This window comes from Protopterus annectens, chromosome 11.part0 (genome assembly GCF_019279795.1).
Source record: "Protopterus annectens isolate FY-2018-M chromosome 11.part0, PAN1.0, whole genome shotgun sequence".
Lineage (NCBI taxonomy): Eukaryota > Metazoa > Chordata > Ceratodontiformes > Protopteridae > Protopterus > Protopterus annectens.
The window spans coordinates 281,755,794-281,778,896 of NC_056745.1; the positions used below are offsets into that span (position 1 = coordinate 281,755,794).

Below are 23,103 nucleotides of genomic sequence, written 5' to 3' on the forward strand. Positions count from 1 at the left end.
TGACATTTATTTTATTGTTTTACCCATTCAAAATGGTGGCTATTTTGAATAAGACATGCTGTAGAAAACTATGACTGTTTATATGGACTTGTGGATGGTGGACTTCAAAACAACCTTGCTAAGAAATTCTCTTTTGAAATTAACAAAATAAAAAAAATAAATATTCATACAAAAACTAATAACATATCTACTACATGGAACTTCACATAAAACCTAACATAACCTATCAATATGCACATTCCTTCATATATTCCCCACTCCTTTACTTCACTAGCTAGTTATTTTTCCTCTGTCACTATCTATTATCTCCAACTGGTTATCCCTTCTTTCCCTTTCAGTCATTACTACACAAGTCTTTTTCTCTAATTGCCCCTTTGCAGCAGTAGACTACCCCCCATTTCCGTTATACTTACCTCACAACTTTACACTATCCCCACCCTACAACCTCTGTACTATACGCTTCACCCTTGTTTTCTCCTCCTCCAATTACAATCTCCCTCTCACCTCTACTAACTACTAACTAGCTACTCCAGCTAATGTCCCACCTCAATGTTCTGTGTTTTTATATTTGCTACTACTACATTTCTTTACAGGTCTCTGTTTTGTATTCATAATATTATTTTTGTCTGTTGGTTTTGACAAAGTTTTACTGTTTTCAGATGTTATACTCTTGCAAATTTTCTAACTATAATTTTCTCCTGAGACTCTACAGAAAAGCGTCTATTGTGCTAATCCAGTCAACCAAATGAAACAAAAGCAAACGAACAAACAAGTAAATAAATAAAACCTCCTGACTATATCTTGTATGAACTATGGCATGTGCAAAGCCTGCTTTCTGTAATACCAGTCACTCCCTGGTACTTTGGATTTCTGCAACAACCCTAGGTGTCTTGCTATAGTTTGGATAATTAATTTTAACAAAATGCATTCTGCGTTAGTACTGTAGTCTGTATTGCATAAAAAGATGCTGCTGTCCGATTAATCGTTATTTGTGTTGGTGCATCCACTATCTTAGTTTCATGGTGAATGCTTTAGACATTAGAAGCTGTGATTGCTTTAATAAAACACTGACTTTAAACTTGCATTGTATAAGAATTGAAAGATTGTGGAGGCTGCCTAACATGGTAAACAATGTAGCATCAATAAAAGCTCTGTGGTGCAGGAACAGAAACACAATATACAAATCCTACACAAACAGCTGTATAAAAAGTAATCATAAGACTACTGAAATTGTGTTTTTGATGTAATGTCTTGAGAAATATATTCTCCTGAGTGTTTTCATAATATTTATAGTATATTCCTGTAACATACAAAGCAATTTTTTTTAATTATAAAAATACTGTTATAATGTAAAAACTACAACCTAAGAAACAGCAAACCAGAAACTACAATATAAAAACAGCACTCTCCTTTATCAGACCATAAAATGACTTGAAATCTAAAAGGCTGTTATCAGTTACCTTCCTTTATGGTACATCTTTACGCGGTCACTAGACTGTATGATTTGGGCATTCTTGTACCATCGTCCTGATATATTTTCTGAAATTTCACACTTGAGATTGATCTCATCACCCAACTTTACTGTCATATCAGTCAGAGGCTGTATTATCCTTAATGGTCTCACTATGGGAAACAGATAAAACATACTTTTAAAAGATACATTATCTTATTTGTGAATAACTTAGATGTATATTAGTTATCAGTTAAATACTGACTACTCTTTAGTGAATGGAACTTCCTGAGTGCAATCATTTCATTAAGACTGGATGAACCTTTGATAGACTTATGAACAATCTTATCAAATGTGCTACTAAGGTGTTATACTTTACATTTATTTATTGTCAAAGACTTAATGAGTCACTTGTAAGGGCAGTGTTATTTAATCAAAGATAATCACAATTCTTAACATGTTTTTAAGGGATAAAGTAAGACAAATTATCCCCGCAGATGTACAGTTTGTCCAGTTACTGCTTTTTCTAAATCTCTTTTTGATGCTTTCTTCCACCTATCTCATTTTAGGTAGGTTGGAATACCAAGACAAAATAATATGATACCTTTATTTATTTTGTTAATTAGGTGCTAACATTCTTCTAACAACATGTGTATTACTGGCAGCTAGTAATATTTGATATCATGCAGTAGTTGGCAATATCTTGCACCATATTACTCCAACAAAACTCAATGCTGAAAACATTCGGACAACTAGCAGTAAATGTGTGACTTTCAAAAAGTCACTTCACCAGAAAGCAATGCCATGTCACCCCCTGAAAAGAAGCATTTGTGACTACTGAGTTTATCTAGATGGCAAATGAAGAACAAAAATAGATTAGATGCTTATTATTAATATTCTAGGAGAGTCATTGTCTGTTTAATAAATAAAATGGACTACTGCTTAATTCATGTGTTCTCATGGTACATAGAAGTAATCTAAAATATTGTTATCAATGCCATTTCAATTAAATACAAATGGGAGAAAGTGTTGCATTTATGTCCAAATACTTGAAGACTACGCTTCCATTAGAAAGATTAGGTTACATCCAGTCAATGAAATCTGCACCTTGTTGAAGTAATTTAAGAAATCCAGTTAAATAATTTATCATAGCAGAGGACTAGCTATTTTATTCACTTACATTTCATAGTAGAGGATCTTACTTTTTTTTTTTGTGATTAGATAACATAAAGGAGTATAAGAGACATGGAGGCAACCATTTGTATTGGTGCATCCAGTATCTTAATTTCATAGCCAATGTCTCAAGTCGATGAATTACTTGCTTCAGTGGCACATTGCACAGCTATATTATTCACTGAGTTTATGCAAATTTGAGGTAAAGTGACCATGAAAATACAAATCTTCCAAATGCTATGAAAGAAAAGGAGAACATTGTGGTACATACGGTCAACTTTAATTTCAGCCTTAGAAGTTCCACCAGTAGTCATCACTGAGTATGTCCCTGAGTCCGCTTTGGTCGCATCGTCTATATACAGGTAATGTTTCAGGCCATCTTCTTTAATTCGGTGTCTAGCTCGGACCCCATTCTCTAGTTCAACACCATTCTTAAACCTGCCAATGCCAAACAAGTTGGAAAGCAACCTTAAATAAGCAGTATAACTTCAGCACTGAATTCTTTCATCATTTAAGGTTTGCTTAAATAACAGGCCAACTGAAGTCTACTTAACAAAATCATATTCATAAAATAGTGACTGTGTATATGTATATATGTGTGTGATTATATCTTCAGTTCTTAAGCATTTTTTCATTGCCTCGTGGAATACTGACCAAAAGCATCAAATTACAAACTGGCAAAAACTCTAAAATGTAGTTTAATATGTTTTTTCAGGGGGTGGGCAGACATTTTTTCTCAGAATGTCATGGTCAGTGGTTGTGATCCTGTGTTTCTTTTTTGGTGTACATTTTGTGGGTTGACCATAAAACATTCAAGAACACATAGTACAGCCACACATGCACACACACACACACACACACACACACACACACACACACACACACACACACACACACACACACACACACACACACACACACACACACACACACACATTATGCATTGGTTGCACTGAATATTTTGTACATTTCCAGTGTCATACATTAAAGCCCCGTTCTTGAACTATACAGTTTTCTACTGCTGTAACAATATATACTACTTTAGTATGCAATGATGTTTGTGGATGACATTATGATTTGTAGTGAAAGTAGGGAACAGGTCGAGAAGACCCTGGAGAGGTGGAGGTATGCTGTAGAGAGGAGAGGAATGAAGATCAGCAGGACTAAGACAGAATATATGTGTGTGAATGAGGGGGAGGACAGAGGAATGGTGAGGATGCAGGGAGTAGAGTTGGCAAAGGTAGATGAGTTTAAATACTTGGGATCAACAGTTCAGAGTAACGGTGAGTGTGAAAGAGAGGTGAAGAAGAGAATACAGGCAGGGTGGAGTGGGTGGAGAAGAGTGTCAGGAGTGATTTGTGGCAGATAGCTACCAGTAAGAGCGAAAGGGAAGGTCTACAAGAGGGTAGTGAGACCAGTTTTGTTATATGGGTTGGAGACGGTGGCACTGATGAAAAGACAGGAGTCAGAGATGGCTGTGGCAGAGTTAAAGATGTTAAGATTTGCATTTGGTGTGACAGTGATGGACAAAATTAGGAATCGGTATATTAGAGGGTCAGCTGAGGTTGGAGAGGTGAGATTGCATTGGTTTGCACATGTGCTGAGGAGGGATGCTGGGTATATTGGGAAAAGGATGCTAAGGATGGATCTGCCAGGTAAGAGGAAAAGAGGAATGCCTAAGATAAGGTTTATGGATGTGGTGAGAGAGGACATGCAGATCGCTGGTGTGACAGAGCAACATGCAGAGGACAGGAAGAAATGGAAACAGATGATCTGCTGTGGTGATCCCTAATGGGAACAGCCAAAAGAAGAAGAAGAAGAAGTATGCAATTATGAATATCTGATTCAAAAGCAGTTGCAGTGTACACACAAAGATATATTTTATCCTAATCAGAAATGTTGAGTGAATGTTCAGTTCTTTGTCAAATTATAAACACACACACACACACACACACACACACACACACACACACACACACACACACACACACACACACACACACACACACACACACACACATGCACTGTTAGAATCATAAAGAAAATAGATAACATTACCTCTCATTTGGGACTTAAACCCAAAACATCCAGCATAACCTTTTGGCATCACTGCCATTGGACTAACAAAAGCCTCTGACCAGACAGGTGTTGAATTTTTCCTTAAGAAATGTATCCTTTCAACTAGGACCCCCCCCAAGTGTGCTGATTAACGTCAAATTACAGTTTCAGTTTCAATAACACGTTTAGATATTTGATGAGACAGAATGTATTTCTTGTTAAAAAGAATTTAATTTTGAAACATTTGATATTCTAACCCTTTTTGTTTTATATATACATCTTTGGTCTTCCTTTTAATGCCAAGCAATTGGATTGTAAATTTTTCAAGTTATATAATCATTTTTGAAGATCAGGGTACTTTTGCTTCAGTGTTTGAGTAGTGCATTGTTAAACTTTTTAATAAATTTGACTTAACTTGATTCATACTTCAATTGGAGCAATGTAAAAGTTAATGTTTTAAGATCTTGAAGGAGAAAGAGTCTAATTACTTTGTTTGCTTCACATTGAAATGTAGCTCTACTGCCTCAAGTCATACACAAAAGTTTTGTTTCTTACTGTATATCTTCAGTTCATTAGGAAATCATTCAATACATGCAGCATCAGTTTCATTCACTCCATCAAATCTGCTGTTTGTTGATGTAGTGAATGACTCTGAAATGCCATTGAGTGTTCTGTTCATCAAAATAGTAAGATTTTGGAGAATGGAATAGTGAAAACATGTGGATAAGGTAAGTGTGGGTTTGGGAAAAAAATGCCAAAACTTTCAGATATTCTGAAATTTTTCTCATCAGTAGGTGGGAATATTTGTGTGAGTGTACGTGGGTTAGGGTTAGAGTAAGGGTTATGTTATGGAACAGATTTAATGTTTTATATGTGTGTTTGTGTGTGTGTGTGTGTGTGTGTGTGTGTGTGTGTGTGTGTGTGTGTGTGTGTGTGTGTGCATATGTGTGTATATGTGTGTCCAAGCTGTCCTGTTTAGTGGTGGTGTTATGGAAAGAGTATTTCAAAGATAAGGTGCAGGGTTAAGGTTGGGGCAGGTGCATGGTTAGGGTTAATACGTATTTGTAAGGTGGGGCAGGGGCAATCATTGTTCTCACTAGAATAATGTCTTAAAATGATGTAAAATAGTGTAAAAAGTGTGAACAAATGTAGTAAATAAAGTTGCTGCTTTGAAATGATGTAGATGTTGTGTATAAAGGCTCAAAACAGAACTGTTTCTTTATATAGTCAGGTACCATTGTGTGTAAAGCAGACAGGATTTCTGTGTGGCTCAGTTAATAGAACCACTTATGCAATTAATTGATGCATAAGAAAAGGGTTGTAGCCCTACCAATTCAGAATGAAGTTGGCCCCTCATGGAGGGGAACTGTGGGCCTGGAATACTGGTTATGTGTAATGTACTGCAGTAAGAGAAATTGGTTGATATAACAGATATTTTTGGTGTAGTATTTAAAAGCAGGTTAAATGAAGCAGCTTCCCTTTGTGCAAGCTATTAGGGGCTGACTGGTTGCTGCAAGACAATGGTGCAACTACTGGAGTGCTGTTACCGAGTATAAATGTCGATAATAATTTAAACAGCTACATACTATTGACCTAGGAAAAAGGCAAATAGAAAAGAAATATAATTTAGAAAAGCTCTATGACTAGAGATGGAAGAGCTTTTTTTCTCCTCAGCTCTGCTTGAGAATGGTACCACTGGGGGACAGTACTCAGGATGCCAATCTCGCCAGTAAAATCTTTACCAGTATTTATGCCAAAACCCTTGATTTTCCTTTCACTGCTGGAACAATCTCTTAACATTTTGAGCCAGTTATCTCACTTAAAGACAAAGCATTCTTGCATTGTTGTCAAATGGTCAGTCATGTGGTGTGTTCTTTATTGCTGTTGAGTGGGATGCACCTATCACACCTGCCTGAATGCCAAGATAGCCACAGTTGAGCAGCTGTTGCAAACCACAGCCATTTCAACTAAAGATATGGTAACTATTGCCAGAGCTACCTGGTGGCCTTTGAGTGGTATGTCCACTAGCAGAGATAAGATTAGAATGGCTGGGCCAGGATTCTTTTGCCTCAGCCTACTGGGGAACCTTTAAATGACAGTGTATAAATGGAGGCTGTGATGCACCTGCACTGGCTCAGTAATCAAGGAGCCTCAATCCTCACCACTGGCAAAAGTGAGGGACGTACACAATGGGTGGATTACAAGTACACACACAGTAAAGTGGAATTTCCCTTAAGAGCACACAGAGATCACAGTCAGTCTGGGGCTGGTTTCTCCCTCTTACTCCAGATCACCAATAAGACTCCCCACTGGCACAGCTATAGGGTTACGATCTCAGCTGAGGGGCCAAGCCAAGACCTTCAGCACCCTCTCTGTCCAACCAGTGCTTTGTGTTCCTGCCCAAGTAGCTGATACACACACACTTTGAGATTTGTTTTCTATACAAACACACACACCTGGGGAAGGCTGGCACAGGTTTACTAGTTATGCCCCCTTCTGCCCATACTATAAGGTAGTTTCCACTGCCACCAACCCCTTCTTATTAGCTACTATAAGGCCCTTACAAAGGATGTCCAATTCTGCTGTGTAATGTTACTATTATCCAAACAGTAGTTTTAATAAAGAGCAAGGCTATTTGGGTGTGGCCTGTACAATGTCACCAAATACATATGCAAGTACTCTCAGGGCTTAAATATGTCTCACAAATTTCAGCCACAAAGATAGGTTTAAATATATTTAATAATAAATAATAAAAGAACAAGACAATACTCAGTCAATCAACACAGTTACTTCAGAATTCACAATCACAGGAAATATTTTAAAACAACATTGTAGGACAGTCTCAAATAAATACAGAAAACATCTAAACTAATCTCTACTATATTCCTGCCTATCTCTAAGAGAGAAACTATGCCCTGAATCTTACTTACAGACAGGCAAGTGCATATGATGATGATGAGTGGATGTTTCCAAGTCAAAGACAAAATACAAAATGCACAATCTCTCTCTGAGAGAGTTTCCAAATTAATATCAAACATTACTGCTGGCCAACTTGGATGACATCACTCTTTGTCACCTGACTTTATTTCCCAGGCTAAACAGAAACTTAACAGAATTTCACATCTCTGTGTTAAAAATACACATCTCTCAGATGTTTTCCAGATCTTTGAAGTTGTAAAACAATAAAACACATTTTAAACCCAGTAATTACTTTTCTTTCAAGAGCGCTAGACATTGTGTTTGCTACTGAACTGAAACTGAGAGATAACATCTTTTGTTTAGGTTCCCTATTAGAAGACTGAAGACGCATTCTTTCAAATGCGTTTTGGTCAAACTCAAAAGCCTGAAACAGCAAAATATCGAAGCGGCTTTTAAGCAAATTCTTTTCCTGGGAAAGAATTTGCTTGGCCGCTTCATTACTTTGCCGTTTTCAGCACTGTAGTGCAGACTCAGAGTTGGTATATTTAAATAGGGGTGGTGGGGGGCGCAGTTCTGACAGTTCGAAATTGTAAGCTTTTGCTTACATAGGGTCAATTAATCACAGTTTGCTTTTTAAGCGTGATCTAATATAGACCCTTTGTTTATGGCCCAGCTATAAAGTAACTTAACCTCAACTATTCTTAAGTTTTGCAAGTTAATCTTCTAGTAGTTAAGGATCATTGGCCACATTTTTAGTTCTAATTCTGAGCCTTACCACTTTGTTGATTATTAATTTCAATAATATTTTAATGTTAAAACCAGCTTTAAAAACAAAGTGTGGTCTATCAGTAAGCTTAGTTTTTATAGACTGATCACTAGTCAATATATTCCAGTTTGCTGAAATTATAATTCATTGCTAGCATGTTTGCCATATTTAATAATACATGCCTTTTGTATTCACTATCTCGCATTTAACAGTCTTATTGGTCATGTCATTGTCCAGTGATGTTTTGTCAATACCTACCCTAAAAGAGGTTTGTATTTTGCCCATTCATTACTAACATAAAGAATAATATCCTTAATCATCTTGAGAGGATATCCCTTGTCAATGAATAACTGCCCTATGTGATCCAATTCACAAGCATGGGGTTAGGTCGTATCGCAGCCGGATGCACGTCCCTTAACAATGCACTTTGGTGCATTGTAGACTATTTGTAAGATACGTTACTGAATGTATTTTTCCTATGGATAGCCATTGAAACTCATCATTTTACTATAAACAAAACATCAGGTAATAATACCACTCGGTCATATTGGTGAGTGAATTTAAGATATTCAGGTGTTATTGATAAGCATGAAATCAATAACACCTGTTCCTCACCCTCCCATAGAATAAAAATATCATCCAGGTATCTGATATCTCTTGATGTGAACATCCATGACAATGCAGTATAAACTCTGTCTCCCAATCCAACAAGACCAGATTGGCATAAATAGCAATACATGCCTGGCTACCCAAGTTTTGCCGATAATGCTCCCCTAAATGATGTAATTATGTAAAACAATGGCCATGAATTCCATCAAAGTGAAATTTCATCCTGGCCCAAACCACTTACTATAGGCACTGTTATTGAACCTAGAAAGCCCATCCTCTTTAGGGATACAGGAAAATAAACCTGACATCAATAGTGACAAATAATATTGAGGACCACAATCCTTTCTTAAAGATGCCAAACTCCCAGGAATCCTTAATAATGTGCTCACAACATTGTAAATGTGTTTGAGCTTGTGGTGAATAACCTGACCAAAAGGAAAGACTTACTAGCACTTCCGAAATAATGGGTAAAAATGGAGGATTATGTATGTTTATGCACTTTGGGGATCCCGTCTATGGTCAAGATAGAACTCCACCTTCAAAATCTGTACAAACCTCACTAATTCTGTCTTCCACTATAAATTCTTCTAAATAAGAATCAATTGGTGGGCAATGTTACTTCATTTAGAAGAGGGTGTATATTGTGAAGAATTATTCAATAATTCAAAGATCTTATTAGTATATTTATCTTGATCATAAAGACTATTTCTCCCTGTCAGCAGATGATATACACATTGTTATCACACAGTAACTGAATTACCTCTGAGATATCATTCACCATGCTTCATTGTTCTTGCATACTATATTATTGTGAAGAGAATATAACTGGGTATTAACCAGCTGCAAGGAGGTTAAAGTGTTAACATGGGTGGAGTGAATAATGTTTTCCTCAATTTTCAGATTTCCACTGGTAACATTTTGATTTCAGAAAATATTCCTAAATTTAGTTTTCATCAAAAGCTTAAATTCCACAAGGGTATCAGTCACATCTAAGTTGGAATCTGTATGAATTTCATACCCTTTGAAAATATTTGAAAATTCAGGTAAGACTGGGTGGTCACTATATTGTAAATTTTGAACTCCCACTACTGTGCACTATGTCACATTCATTGGCAAGAATTGCCCTCAATATTATCCATACAAGAACCACCTGAACAACAGGATCCACCTGTTGAATATCGGAATATTGATGAAATCATATGTCAACTTTCTTTTAATAGATTCTACTGTTTTCCATTCCCTCTTCCATCTCTAAAACATTCCTCATTATTAGTATATTCTCCACCTGCATAAGATAGAACTGTTCAAACCTTTTCTCCACAACATGATTTCTAACATTATTAGAATTCCACCTATAGGCAATTCCTTTCTCGTATTGTACTAAATCTCTCTGCAACTTTTTACATTTCCTCTCATATGTTTTTTTATACATATTTTCTGCGTATTCATATTGTTTAAAATACAATTTGTCCCATTGGTTGAATAATACATCCTTTTGTATTAATCCATCTATTCTTTCGATCTCATTAAGCATTACACTTATTTTAGAATCATTGCATTCAATTATGAACAACATAAACTTTTTGCCAAACTCATCAAACATGTCATTACAACGTTTAACATTATGTACATTCATTTCAACTCCCATAGGTTGTAATGACATGTTTGATGAGTTTGGCAAAAAGTTTATGTTGTTCATATTTGAATGCAATGATTAAAATAAGTGTAATGCTTAATGAGATCGAAGAATAGATGGATTTATGAAAGGACTATTATTCAACCAATGGGACAAATTGACTTAAGTAAAGAAGTAGATATGTTAAAAATATGCTGAATGAAGTTAACAGGCCATTGCATTGGGAAAGGAATGTATAAGTAATTCATAATAAAAAGTTTTGGAGAAAAGGTTTGAACAGATTTCCCTCTGGTAAAATTATGTGAATATCTAAATGAGGAATGTTTTAAAGATGGAAAGGAATGGAAAAAGTAGAAAAAGAAGACGGTAAAATGGCTATCAGATTTCTCTAGTATATTCAACAGGTGGATCTGTTTTCAGGGTGGTTGTTGTTGGAAAATGATGGCAGATACTGTCTGCCAATGAATGTGCAAGGAAGTTAGAGTTCAAATTTGAACAAGTGACCACCCAGTTTACCTGAATTTATTATTTCAAAGGGTATGAAATTCATACCAGATTCCACTAGATGTGACTGACCGGGAATTTAAGCTTTTTGTGAGAAAACTAAATTTAGGAATATTTTTCAATCAATGTTACCAGTGGTAGAATGAAGAATTGAGGATAGAAGTAACATTCAGGTTTACATTTCTGACATGCGTGCTTCAATATGCAACTGAAACCTTCCATGACTATCCATGTGAGAAAATAAGGTTATGACTAGAGAAATCAATTATTGTGCATAGATTTTCCTGCTCCATGTACTACATTAAGATAAGGGGAAAAGGATGACAAGATTTTTAAATTATTTTTGACATTGTTTATTTCCAATAACCTGTAAAAAGTAAAATGAAAGCAGCATACAAAGTATTTTACTTTGAGTAAAAATATGTTGGCTCAGAGCAGTGGAGAGAAAAGTTAAGACTTAACAGTTAACTCTGTAACATCAGTGACCATAAAAATACGTATCAGCAAATTTTGCATTATCAGGTGAATGCTGATTACCCCGTTGGTGTTTTAGCACAAGTGAACCATGCCAACAAAGAACTTGTAAACCAAACATTACCATCCCAGAAGTGTTTGCATTTAAAAGGATTTTAGACAATCATTATTTTTATAATGGATGTATATCCTCTGTGCCCTTCCAACGTGGATTTGGGGATTGTTCCCCAATACGAGTAAGGTTGGGCAAGGAGAAAAATTCCTGATTATTCAACTTTCGCTATTAAATTAACATGCAGGAGTCAATAACGGAGAATCTCTTTTGGTAAGTTCCTGTTAACCATTTAACTGAAACACTGTTAGCCGAGAAAGAGTTCTGTGCTATGCCCACATTTAAGGATTACATCACTAAAGCAATGATCTCTGTTGTGTTTTAAGTGTCGATGTTAACGATTTCATGCAATTTATCAATGATAGGAATCTCCGTATTTTTAAAGTTCTTAGTTAAACCGAACATGGGATGTAAGTAACAACTGTGTTTCCGTTAGTAAAGAGTTATCTAAGGAAATCGGGCATGGACTTTTCCATTATATACTTGATTCAGACGAATGACTATCATTGAATATAATGGGGGTCATGAAATACAATTTTAAGTGTCAGCTTTGAAAGAACAGATCCTGGCTGCTTTGCTCACTAGTTAAAGATAGCTGGATTGAAAAGGGAGAATCTTTTGATTGACAATGTCTCCATTAAATCATTTAACATACGGATAAAGCTTGAATGTAAGTTCCATGAAAGTTGGCATGTTAAACCTTAAGGAGTTAAAAATATCACTGCAATCTGTAAAGAGATAAATGAAAGCGGGCTGGACTTTGATTATATAATTATTATCTAAATCAGCATGGTTGAAATTAGGTCGTTTCATTAAACTGTTTCATCTTGATTCGTTTCGTGGTTTCTTGCACTACCAACTAGTAATGTTATGCTTAAAAAATTGTAATATTTAAATCTAAATCTTACAAATCCCAATTAGTGGTAAGTACATAATTTATAACTTATGTCAAATTTTTGCATATCATTTAGGTTTGTACAGCACCATTTTTCAATGGCTGGTTAATGGTACATGCATTTCGGTGCCGCTGCATTAATGAATAATACATAGTCAAGTACCTTATTAAAATTCCTGAATCAGATGCGGACCCCATGTTCAAACATTATTCACAATATCCTCAAATAGGAAGGTGAGTTATCACTGTAAAAGCAATATTATTCAATCAAATTGTATGTAAAGTAACAGTACAGGTATGACCCCAATGGCACTAAAGAAATAGCACACCAAATAGTCAGGTTTAATATTTTACTTGCCATTCCTTACTTCAGATCTTTCTGAAGATTTTCACTGCCAAGACCATAAAAGTATGTAATTATTGCAATACCTCCACATAAAATGCAAAACATTGCTTAAGGTTGATTAAATTAGTAAAACATTGCTTAGATTAATTGAAACATTTAAATTGCCAGTTATATCTATAAATATGAATGTTACACCTATGCCAACGCTTAATGTAATCATTAAAGTGTATTATTGAATTAAATCCAATGTAAAATCAATAAATTAAAGTGTATTACGTTATAAAAGTATATAGAATAATAAATGTTGTATTTTGTAATATTCTTTTCACAGGAAATATTTTAAAACAACATTGTAGGACAGTCTCAAATAAATACAGAAAACATCTAAACTAATCTCTACTATATTCCTGCCTATCTCTAAGAGAGAAACTATGCCCTGAATCTTACTTACAGACAGGCAAGTGCATATGATGATGATGAGTGGATGTTTCCAAGTCAAAGACAAAATACAAAATGCACAATCTCTCTCTGAGAGAGTTTCCAAATTAATATCAAACATTACTGCTGGCCAACTTGGATGACATCACTCTTTGTCACCTGACTTCATTTCCCAGGCTAAACAGAAACTTAACAGAATTTCACATCTCTGTGTTAAAAATACACATCTCTCAGATGTTTTCCAGATCTTTGAAGTTGTAAAACAATAAAACGCATTTTAAACCCAGTAATTACTTTTCTTTCAAAACAATAGAAAACTTTCTAGCGCTAGACATTGTGTTTGCTACTGAACTGAAACTGAGAGATAACATCTTTTGTTTAGGTTCCCTATTAGAAGACCGAAGACGCATTCTTTCATATGCGTTTTGGTCAAACTCAAAAGCCTGAAACAGCAAAATATCGAAGCGGCTTTTAAGCAAATTCTTTTCCTGGGAAAGAATTTGCTTGGCTGCTTCATTACTTTGCCATTTTCAGCACTGTAGTGCAGTCTCGGAGTTGGTATATTTAAGTAGGGGTGGTGTGGGGGGGCGCAGTTCTGACAGTTCGAAATTGTAAGCTTTTGCTTACATAGGGTCAATTAATCACAGTTTGCTTTTTTAAGCGTGATCTAATATAGACCCTTTGTTTATGGCCCAGCTATAAAGTAACTTAACCTCAACTATTCTTAAGTTTTGCAAGTTAATCTTCTATGTTCCAGCAGGGTATGCTGTGGTTACATTTTTGAAGCTCAGTAGATAACATACAGTTCTATATAAATCATATCAATATTCACAAATGACAGAATTATTAATAAAATTCCAGATAGCTGGGCTGGCAATGTCACAGAGGAAACTGATTATTGGGACTATGAGATATTAAAGAAAACATTGTTATCCCAGCTGATGTTATGCATAAAAGATTCATTGCTAGACATTTTCTCCTAATAAAACAGTAAGCTTTTAGTAAAGTGAACTAAGAGATATTTTTAAACTGGGTTAGAACCTGATAAACAAGATCAGTAGTATATCTAGAGTTGGGTGAGAGTTGCAGCTGCCCTGGATGCAGAGTGTTGGGGGGGGGGCTTGATCAGCCAACCCTGATCTGAGCTTTTAAAAGATGGCATTGCATTTCTGGTCAAACCTGAGTGTTGTATCACTCTCTGTGTATTCTGAACTGCAGCAAGCAGCTCAAGTGTTGTAGTGCTTCATACAGATAGGGTATACACTATAGCAACTGTTTGCTACATTTGTAGGAAGCAATTTGCTACATTTTAAAAATAATATTTTTTTAAACGAAAACATTAGCTCCATAGCTCTCCATGCAGGAAGGGTATAAACTATACCAGCCATTTGCTACTAAAACATTAGCTCCATAGCTCTCCATGCAGGAAGAGTATAAACTATATCAGCCATTTGCTACATTTGTAACAAACAGCTGCAGTGTTTACTAGAGTCAGCAGTATGGTCATGATAATAATGACAGGGTATTATGCAAAAAGAAGATACAAGAAAAGCAGGAGAAGTAGTTTGAATTCATGGAAACAGAAAAGAGTATCACATTACTGAACTAGAGATATAAACTGTGTTTGGAACATAGTTCGTCTTGTTGCAGTGGTTCCCAATTTAATTTATGATATGATAATAGGGAAATATTTTCCTCACTTTAAGGATTTTATGGAGGCAATGTGAAGACATTTTTTTGATAGGCAACTTATATTTGTGGGGAGGGGAGCCAGCAAGCAAATAAGCCTACAGATACACATTTACCTAACCCAGAAAAGTGTGCTGGGGTAGCAAATATTGTGGTAAGAAATATCCAGGAAATTGTTATGGCTAGGCTTTTATAGGCCCTAGGGCTGATAGCCTAGTACCAACCTATGAACCTGTGAACTAACAGAAATACTCATAAAACTATACAAGTCTAATAAAGATCAAGGAATAGTGTTACAAAGCCATAAAGATTCTAAACAGTGGTTAAGATTACAGAGAGAAGAACAGTCTACATCATTTAAGAAATATGTTAGTGGCAGGGTGGCCTGCACAGACAGAGACAGTGGAAGGAAGGGAGTTGTATTGTGAAATATTGCAATCTGAAAGTGTTGCAAAACAGGAAGTAGAAGTAGTGAGTATAACTGAGGAGAAGGAATCACTCACTGAAAGAGTTTATTCCAAGGGAGTGAAGTTAGAAAGTATGGAATCCAAAGCTTTTTTATTACTATAGCTCTGATACTTATACACTCAATTAAAATATATATATAACAAATAGTTGATCTGAAATGATTATAGAGTATTCATGTGCTCTGGTATGTATATCCTTCATAAATTATGGTAATCTATTCTGGGACGGGCATGCTTTTGTACATGGGCTGAAAACAATTGTTTCTTTAGTAAACAATGTACTGCAACAAATTTGCTTAATTTTATGAATTCAGATATCATTATACACATTTGTCCTTCTGAACAGTTGTAGGATATCATCACCAAGGGTCACTGGAGGTTATACAAACTTGGTCTAGAAATCCACTTACTATGAAGTGAAACAATATCTTCATGATATCAGTTCTCATCAACACAATTGTAAGTAACAATACTTTTTGTCTTGCAGTAAATATATAAAAGAACTGTTTAACTGCTCTCGGTTATATATTGTAGCAGGTATCACTTAGAATACCTTGAACAAAAGGCTGAAATAAGATATACTGCATGTGAAATACCTGGAGAAATTTTCTCTTTCATATGTAAACATATTATTTTAAAAATAGAATTTGTAAAATGCATACCATTTCACATTGGCCCCCTCTTCTGAAACTTCACATTCAAGTTCAAATCTTTCACCAACATATGTTGAGGTATCTTGTAACTCCTTTGTTATCGTAACTGGAAGCTCTGTTAAAATTAAGAGTAGTTATAAAAATTCATGAGTAAGATAACTATTTTCTGAGTAGTGCAACATTTTATTCATTTATTTTTTGTTCACAAGTGAGCTTTTTAGGCTCATGTGCCTTTTTTTTATTCAGGGACTGTCTGTATAGCAACTTGCTCTGAATCATCCAGAACTACAAGATAAAGTTCATTAAGCTGAATTCAACTGCTTATGCCTACAAAACTCCAACAAATAACAATCAAAACTGCTACCCTACCTGAATAACTCCATCCTCAATGATCAAATTGTACACAATGTTGATGTGTAATATTTGTAAATAATTTGTACCATTGTGTTTAATATTTATTTCCATGCATTGAGACTGTATATACACTGTATATTGTGCTTTTTCTTATATGTACTATTAATGTTATGTGGAGCTTTTCTTCTTTTTTTGGCACACTGTATTTTATGGATCACTGGTTCCTGCCTTGTAACGATGATAATAAATTAGTTGGACCTATATTTAGGTCAAAGCATAAGTAGTACTTGAGGCTCTGTAGATCTGTCCTTTGAATGAGATGTTAAACTAAGCCCATCTGCCTGAGTTGGTGTTAGCTCAGGTGAATGTAAAAGATCCCGTGACACTTAACAAAAAGAGTAGGGGAAGTTCCCTGGTGGTCTGGCCAAATTTCCCTCTGGTCAGAATTAATACCTTTGTTCTCTCCTTAAAAGATGCCATTGGCTTAATGGGACAAACCTGGTCAGCAAAGTACAAATAAACAACTTGAATCTGTGTAAAATGGCTACTCAGTATTTTGCTGCTAGTTACATGTCAGTTCTGTTTTGCAGTTACTTGACGGATATGTTGTTAACAGGAAAAGTATGACACCAAGAATCCTGGTCACCTTACTACAAGTCTATGACCTGCAAAATATTACAGAAATGAATTTATTTGGACATAAGAGCAGAAAAAAGGTTTATGTGGAAAGCAGTGCTTATATATGTCTCATGAAGTATTTCATTTGGTACATCTGGATCACTAAACTCACATGACAAATTTGTCACAGCTTCAATAACTGAGAAAGCAAAAAGCAGCATAGTGGAACTATCAGTTAACTCATTTTACTTGTAAGAAGGATTGCTTATAATATAGAGGATTATGACCATTTGTTTGAACATAACCAGGTTGTTACATGTTCATGATACAGATGTCAGTGCATTCAACTCAAGTGCAGACTGAAACAAAGCTTCAGATGTGACTTTTATTATCCATGTTGAGAAATATATCTAATTGGTTATGACTGAAGAGAACAGATCATAATTATTTGTGTGCATAGAGTTTTTCCTGCTCCATGTACTACCAGTTAAAGACTAAGGGGAAAAAGGGGTCAGTGCACCAAGAGTTTTTAAAATTATTTGTTGTACATGGTGCTTTAGCTGTTCCAATATACTACATGATAGACAAAAAAGAGTAAAATGAAACTGCAGCAGTACAAAGTACTTTATAGCTTTGAGGTTTATAAAATATGTTGTGCTGCTCAGAGGCAGTGGCTAGAAGAAAAGTATATATTTGACCCTATAACAGATTTAAACTCTGTAACATACTTCATGTTGTCACACATAAGAAATAAGTGTGGCAGTGCAAAGTGTGTTATAGCAATAACCCACACCTGGGTGTGGGTAATGCTGGATTTACCCACGGTTGGTGTGGTTTGGTCACGAGGATGAAGCCCGAGTAGCCAAACAAAGACAACTGTGGGTAAATCCAAGCATTACCCACACCCAGAAGTGGGTTATTGCTATTATACAATAACATTATTTAAGAACAAAAATAATTACTTTTCTTAAATAATGGCATTGTATAATACCTCCTTGCTGCCCTTCCACAGCTGTCTGGTATTCTGTGGCAGTTCTGATGTACTGCACGTGCATATCTTTACGCAGTACATCAGAGCTGTGGGTGGAAGCAACGGAGAAAGCAAGATCTCCGTTGCTTTTTACAAACTATCTCGCTATGTTAAAGGAGTTTAACATAGCAAGACAGCGTTAAATAAGCAACGGAGAATCTACGTTGCTTTTTTAAAGCTGTCTCGCTATGTTAAACCCATTTAACATAGCGAGACAGCTGTAAAAAAAGCAACAGAGAAAGCAAGATCTCTGTTGCTTTTTACAAAGTGCCTCGCTATGTTAAAGGAGTTTAACATAGCGAGACAGCTTTAACAAAAAGCAATGGAGAATCTCTGTTACTGTTTTTAAAGCTGTCTCGCTATGTTAAACCCATTTAACATAGCGAGACACCTTTAAAAAAGCAATGGAGATAGGAAGATCTCCGTTACTTTTTTTAAAGCTGTCTCGCTATGTTAAACTCGTTTAACATAGCGAGACAGTGTGTAAAAAGTAACGGAGATCTTGTGTTCTCCGTTGCTGTAAAAAAAGAGTTATACTAATGGAAAAAGTCTGGGCGACTGGACCTTTTTCCATTAGTATAACTCTGATTTACAACGTGCACGCTGACCAATCAGCATGCACGTTTTGGAATATTAATGGGGGGGTCGTTGTATAATACATATTTTAAAGCTGTTTCAGCTTCTTGATTCTGTTCTCTGTTGGTTGTTGCTTCTGCACTACCATGATCTAGAGCATAACAGGTGTTATTGTGCTTAACAAAACTTTGTTTAATACATTTCTTAAATCTGAAAGATGCTTAACAATATTGCCTTGTTCCCAATTTGAGATGGTAATTGTACCATAATATTTATTAACTTATAGCTCAACAGTGCTACTTTTGTTTTTCAAGTTTAGAGTTTGTTAATGTGCACCATTTTTCCTACTGGCTGGTTGATATTGGTCTACAATACATTATCAGTCGCCCACAAGCTGCATAGCATTAATAGAATAATACAATAGTCACAAGTATACCTTAAATTAAAATGTTCCTAGAAATCATACAGATGCCTGGATACCTCCCCCATGCAGCCCCAAAACTATAACATATTCTGTGACAATTATCCAGCAAATAGGCAAGGTGGAGACATTATTTCACTAGTAAATAACAGCAATAACCTTTCTTCAACTCAAATTGTACTGATAAAAGTAACAGTACCAAGGCTAATGACCCCAAATGGACACTCATACAGACAGAAGTTATGCACACCAAAATATCATTACAGGTATTAATATTTTACCCCTTGCCATCTTCCTTAACTTCAGATCTTTTCTTGATAAAGATGTTTCACTGTCCAAGCACCATAAAATGATTTTTCATTGTAACTTTAATTTGGTCTACTCCTGCCACATGAAAATGCAAATAACCAGCCTTGCATTAAGGGTACTGGATTAAATTAAGTAACAAACATTGCTTAATAGATGTAATTGTAACACATTTTCCAGAAACAACTGCAGGCCTTACATATACTCCTAAATTCACTGAATGATCACAACCCTATGCTTTCAACTTGCTCTCTAAAACAACAACAACAAAAAAATTCCCCCAAATTATATAATAATAAGAAATATATCTGTGCCCTTTTAAGACACACTAATTGTAGAATTTAATCATATAGACAACTCTGTTTAGGACCACAAACCCAGAAACTGCTCTGTCAATTTCTTAAACCTTAACTTCTGTACAGAACAAAATGTGTCATCTAAAACTAGAAAACTATGATCCTTAATTCACTACAGCCGGCTAACACCTGTAGGTGTTTCTACAGCTGCATCCTACTGATGCTTACGGGCATCAGATATTGCTTGTTCATATTCGCTTTAATAATTTAAAAATCATGCTACAAGCAAAGTGTTAAAAGATTTCATATTAAAGCTTACATAATAGCAAACATAACTGTGTCAATATTTGATCTCTGTCTAGTGCAGGTTAAGAGATATTAACTTCTGTTCATGTAATATTTATTTATAGTGTCATAAATGTCATACTTTTCTAAATATCTTAACAACCTAGTCACACAGCCAGAACTGCTTGGCCTCATATGAAAGCTGTCAGCTAGATGGGCAAAGTGCTACTAAGTATTTTTGTTGTAATTTGAGTGGTTGCTGAGATAACTATGTTAACTGTGACTTGTAAATTCTAGTTTAAAACCTAGAAACTAAAGAATATTACCATTATAAAAAATAGCTTGTGCTGAACAGTTTGCTATTTACACTTCAATAACACCTATGGTTCTAGATCTATATACATTTGTTTAAAATGTGAGGAAATAATTTGATTCTATCAAAAATATTAGACTCCACCCATTGGAACTTACAGTGAGAACTCTCAGAGCTCCATTAGAGGGAATGTGTTAGAAATCCTGTCAGCAATAAATATGAGAGAACAGACCTGGAAGGCCTAGAAGAAGTATCCCAACACAAATATAACAGATGCAAGACCCTAAAATGTGACACCAGGATCAATAGAAGCAATGCAACATTTGACCACTGTTGATACATATAATACTTCTGTTTAAGTCAACAAAAGCAATTTTGTAAAATCTAACTACTTTAGATACATTCATTAATGTTGTTTAGCTAAACCAAAGAAATTCTGATATACAGTCAAAACCAAGCCTCTAACGTTTACCTCCAGAGCTATTGACAAAGCAAAATTAATTAATTAATTAATTAATTAATTAATTAATTAATTAATTAATTAATTAGGGGCAAGACCCCAAATTAGAGACACTTTTTAAATGCTGGCTCTATTATCTTAGAACTTCTCAAAATAAATTCCAGTTTTAGGATGTATAGAGCAAACGTTTGAGAGCAAATTAGGAGCATTCCTTCACGATTTAGGCAGTTGAGGGATGTGGCCTAAACTTAGCTAAACACACAAAGTATTCCACAACAGAAGAATTCTGAAATTGCTAACCCTAGAAACATTCAATGCAATTCAGTATGACATTTGTAGTCACCAAAACCTTACCAAAGTATCCTTAACTCCACTAACCTTCTTACCCACAAGGACCCATTATATAATTCTCTGAGCTACCTCCAATTTGCCTTTAAAGCTATCACCAAAAACTGGTTCAGTAACCTACCTAGTCATTACAGTAGTAACCTTCACATAGTTTACCCCTTATTACTAAAAAAGGGGAGATATTTAATATCACTCCTCTTGCATATATTTAACTTATCCTTAACATTAAAACTATTCCTAGAAAGCTTAAACATGCTACCATTTTCCCTCTGCCTAGGTTGACCTCCCCCAAAAGAGCTGATGACTTCCACCCCACAGCAAACCTTGCCTCAATTGCAAAATTAGCAGAAATACTTATTTACGACCAAATATTGAGATAATGTATTCAGTCCAGCATTCTGTCTGGTAGACAGCATGGGTTTAGACCCAGGTATAGTGTCACAACTGCCTTTTTTCACTGACAAATGACATCCGTACAAATACAGACAATGGTAAACTTACAAGTGTTCATTATATAGACCGGAAAATGGGTCTTTGAGTTGTGTGGACCACTTCATTTTGATTAAAAATAATAAAACTCTGTAGAGTTTCAGAAGAGGTATGCATTTGGTTTGGTAATTATCTGTATCATAGAGCACTTACTATAATTTAATGGCATCTATATCACATTATTGCATTGTAATAATGTTGAATGGCTACAATATTGAAAATGCCGTTCAGCGAAACTGTTCTTGTTGGGGGCTGCACCCACCACATCCCCCGCTACTTATATATACCAACTCCAAGAGTGCACTACAGTGAGGAAAGGGCAAATTTTCTGATCCTCACTGTACTGGGATCACACAAAAAACATTTCGCTGAATGGCATTTTCGACATTGTAGCCATTCGATATTTTTACATTGCGACAATGTGATACAGACCCAGTTTAATGTAAAGCAAACAAATACAGCACCATCATATGTTGGTATTCCCTAATGGCTCAGTCTTTGTCCCACTACTAGTGTTTATCAATGATATTCCTTGGAATCTTTCTAATATTACCTACTTCCTCAAAGCAGCTGACATAGTCGTCACTTGAGCAGGTACTTCTTTCCATGAACTGAACACCACATTACAAAAAGATGACTTTGAAAACTTAAGGAATTGGTTGCAATCTAGTAGACTATCCCTTAATATACAGAAATCAACAGTTATACTTTTTGTTATGAACAGATGGATAACACATGCTAACCAACTCCAAATAAATGACCCACCAGAACAGTCCACTCACAGTCATCTTCCTTCATAAGTAACTTGGGATAGTTCTTGATTAATTCTTCCTCAAATTAAGACACAGTCTCAAGTGTGTGTGATTAACTCAGTGCTGCCTACAGATTTTCACATTTGCTAACAAAGGATGTCAGACAGGCCATTACCATAAATGTATTGCTACCTAGGTTTGGATATTCCACTGTTATTATTGCTTTACAATCTTCCCATTATTTAGACATCCTACAAAGGGCAGAAAACAAATCTCTAACCTGTAACCATTTCAGTCCACACTATGAGCATCACTATCTAATCTTTAAAAAGTTAAATTGGCTCCCAGTACAAGCAAGGAGAAAGTTCCCTCTTAGCACTTTAACATTCAGACTAGTTAATGATAACTACTGCCCACCATTAGAAGACCTAATGTGTACCTCATATGCCCTCAAAAACTCAGACGAATTCCTGGTCAGACTATCATATATCATATACTTTGCTTAGAGTAAAAACATCATTTACAAAACTAACTCCTACTACTTGGAATGACATTACACACACACACACACACACACACACACACACACACACACACACACAAAAGAAAAAGAAAAAAAAGAAAGCTACTTAAAAATCATCTCAAAGGTAGTTTTTAGTGCAGCTG

General features: G+C 35.5%; 1 protein-coding gene across 17 annotated transcripts in view; it reads right to left on the reverse strand.

Annotated features, from left to right (window-relative positions):
• Positions 1–23,103, reverse strand: part of MYBPC1 (myosin binding protein C1) — a 378,023-nt gene that overhangs the window by 177,153 nt on the left and 177,767 nt on the right. For all 17 annotated transcript variants that reach the window (XM_044087757.1, XM_044087759.1, XM_044087760.1 and 14 more), the window contains 3 exons: positions 16,199–16,304; positions 2,895–3,061; positions 1,461–1,623 (listed from right to left, as the gene is read on the reverse strand). In XM_044087757.1, the coding sequence (XP_043943692.1) occupies positions 1,461–1,623; positions 2,895–3,061; positions 16,199–16,304 (436 nt within the window). The remainder of the gene's footprint in view (positions 1–1,460; positions 1,624–2,894; positions 3,062–16,198; positions 16,305–23,103) is intronic.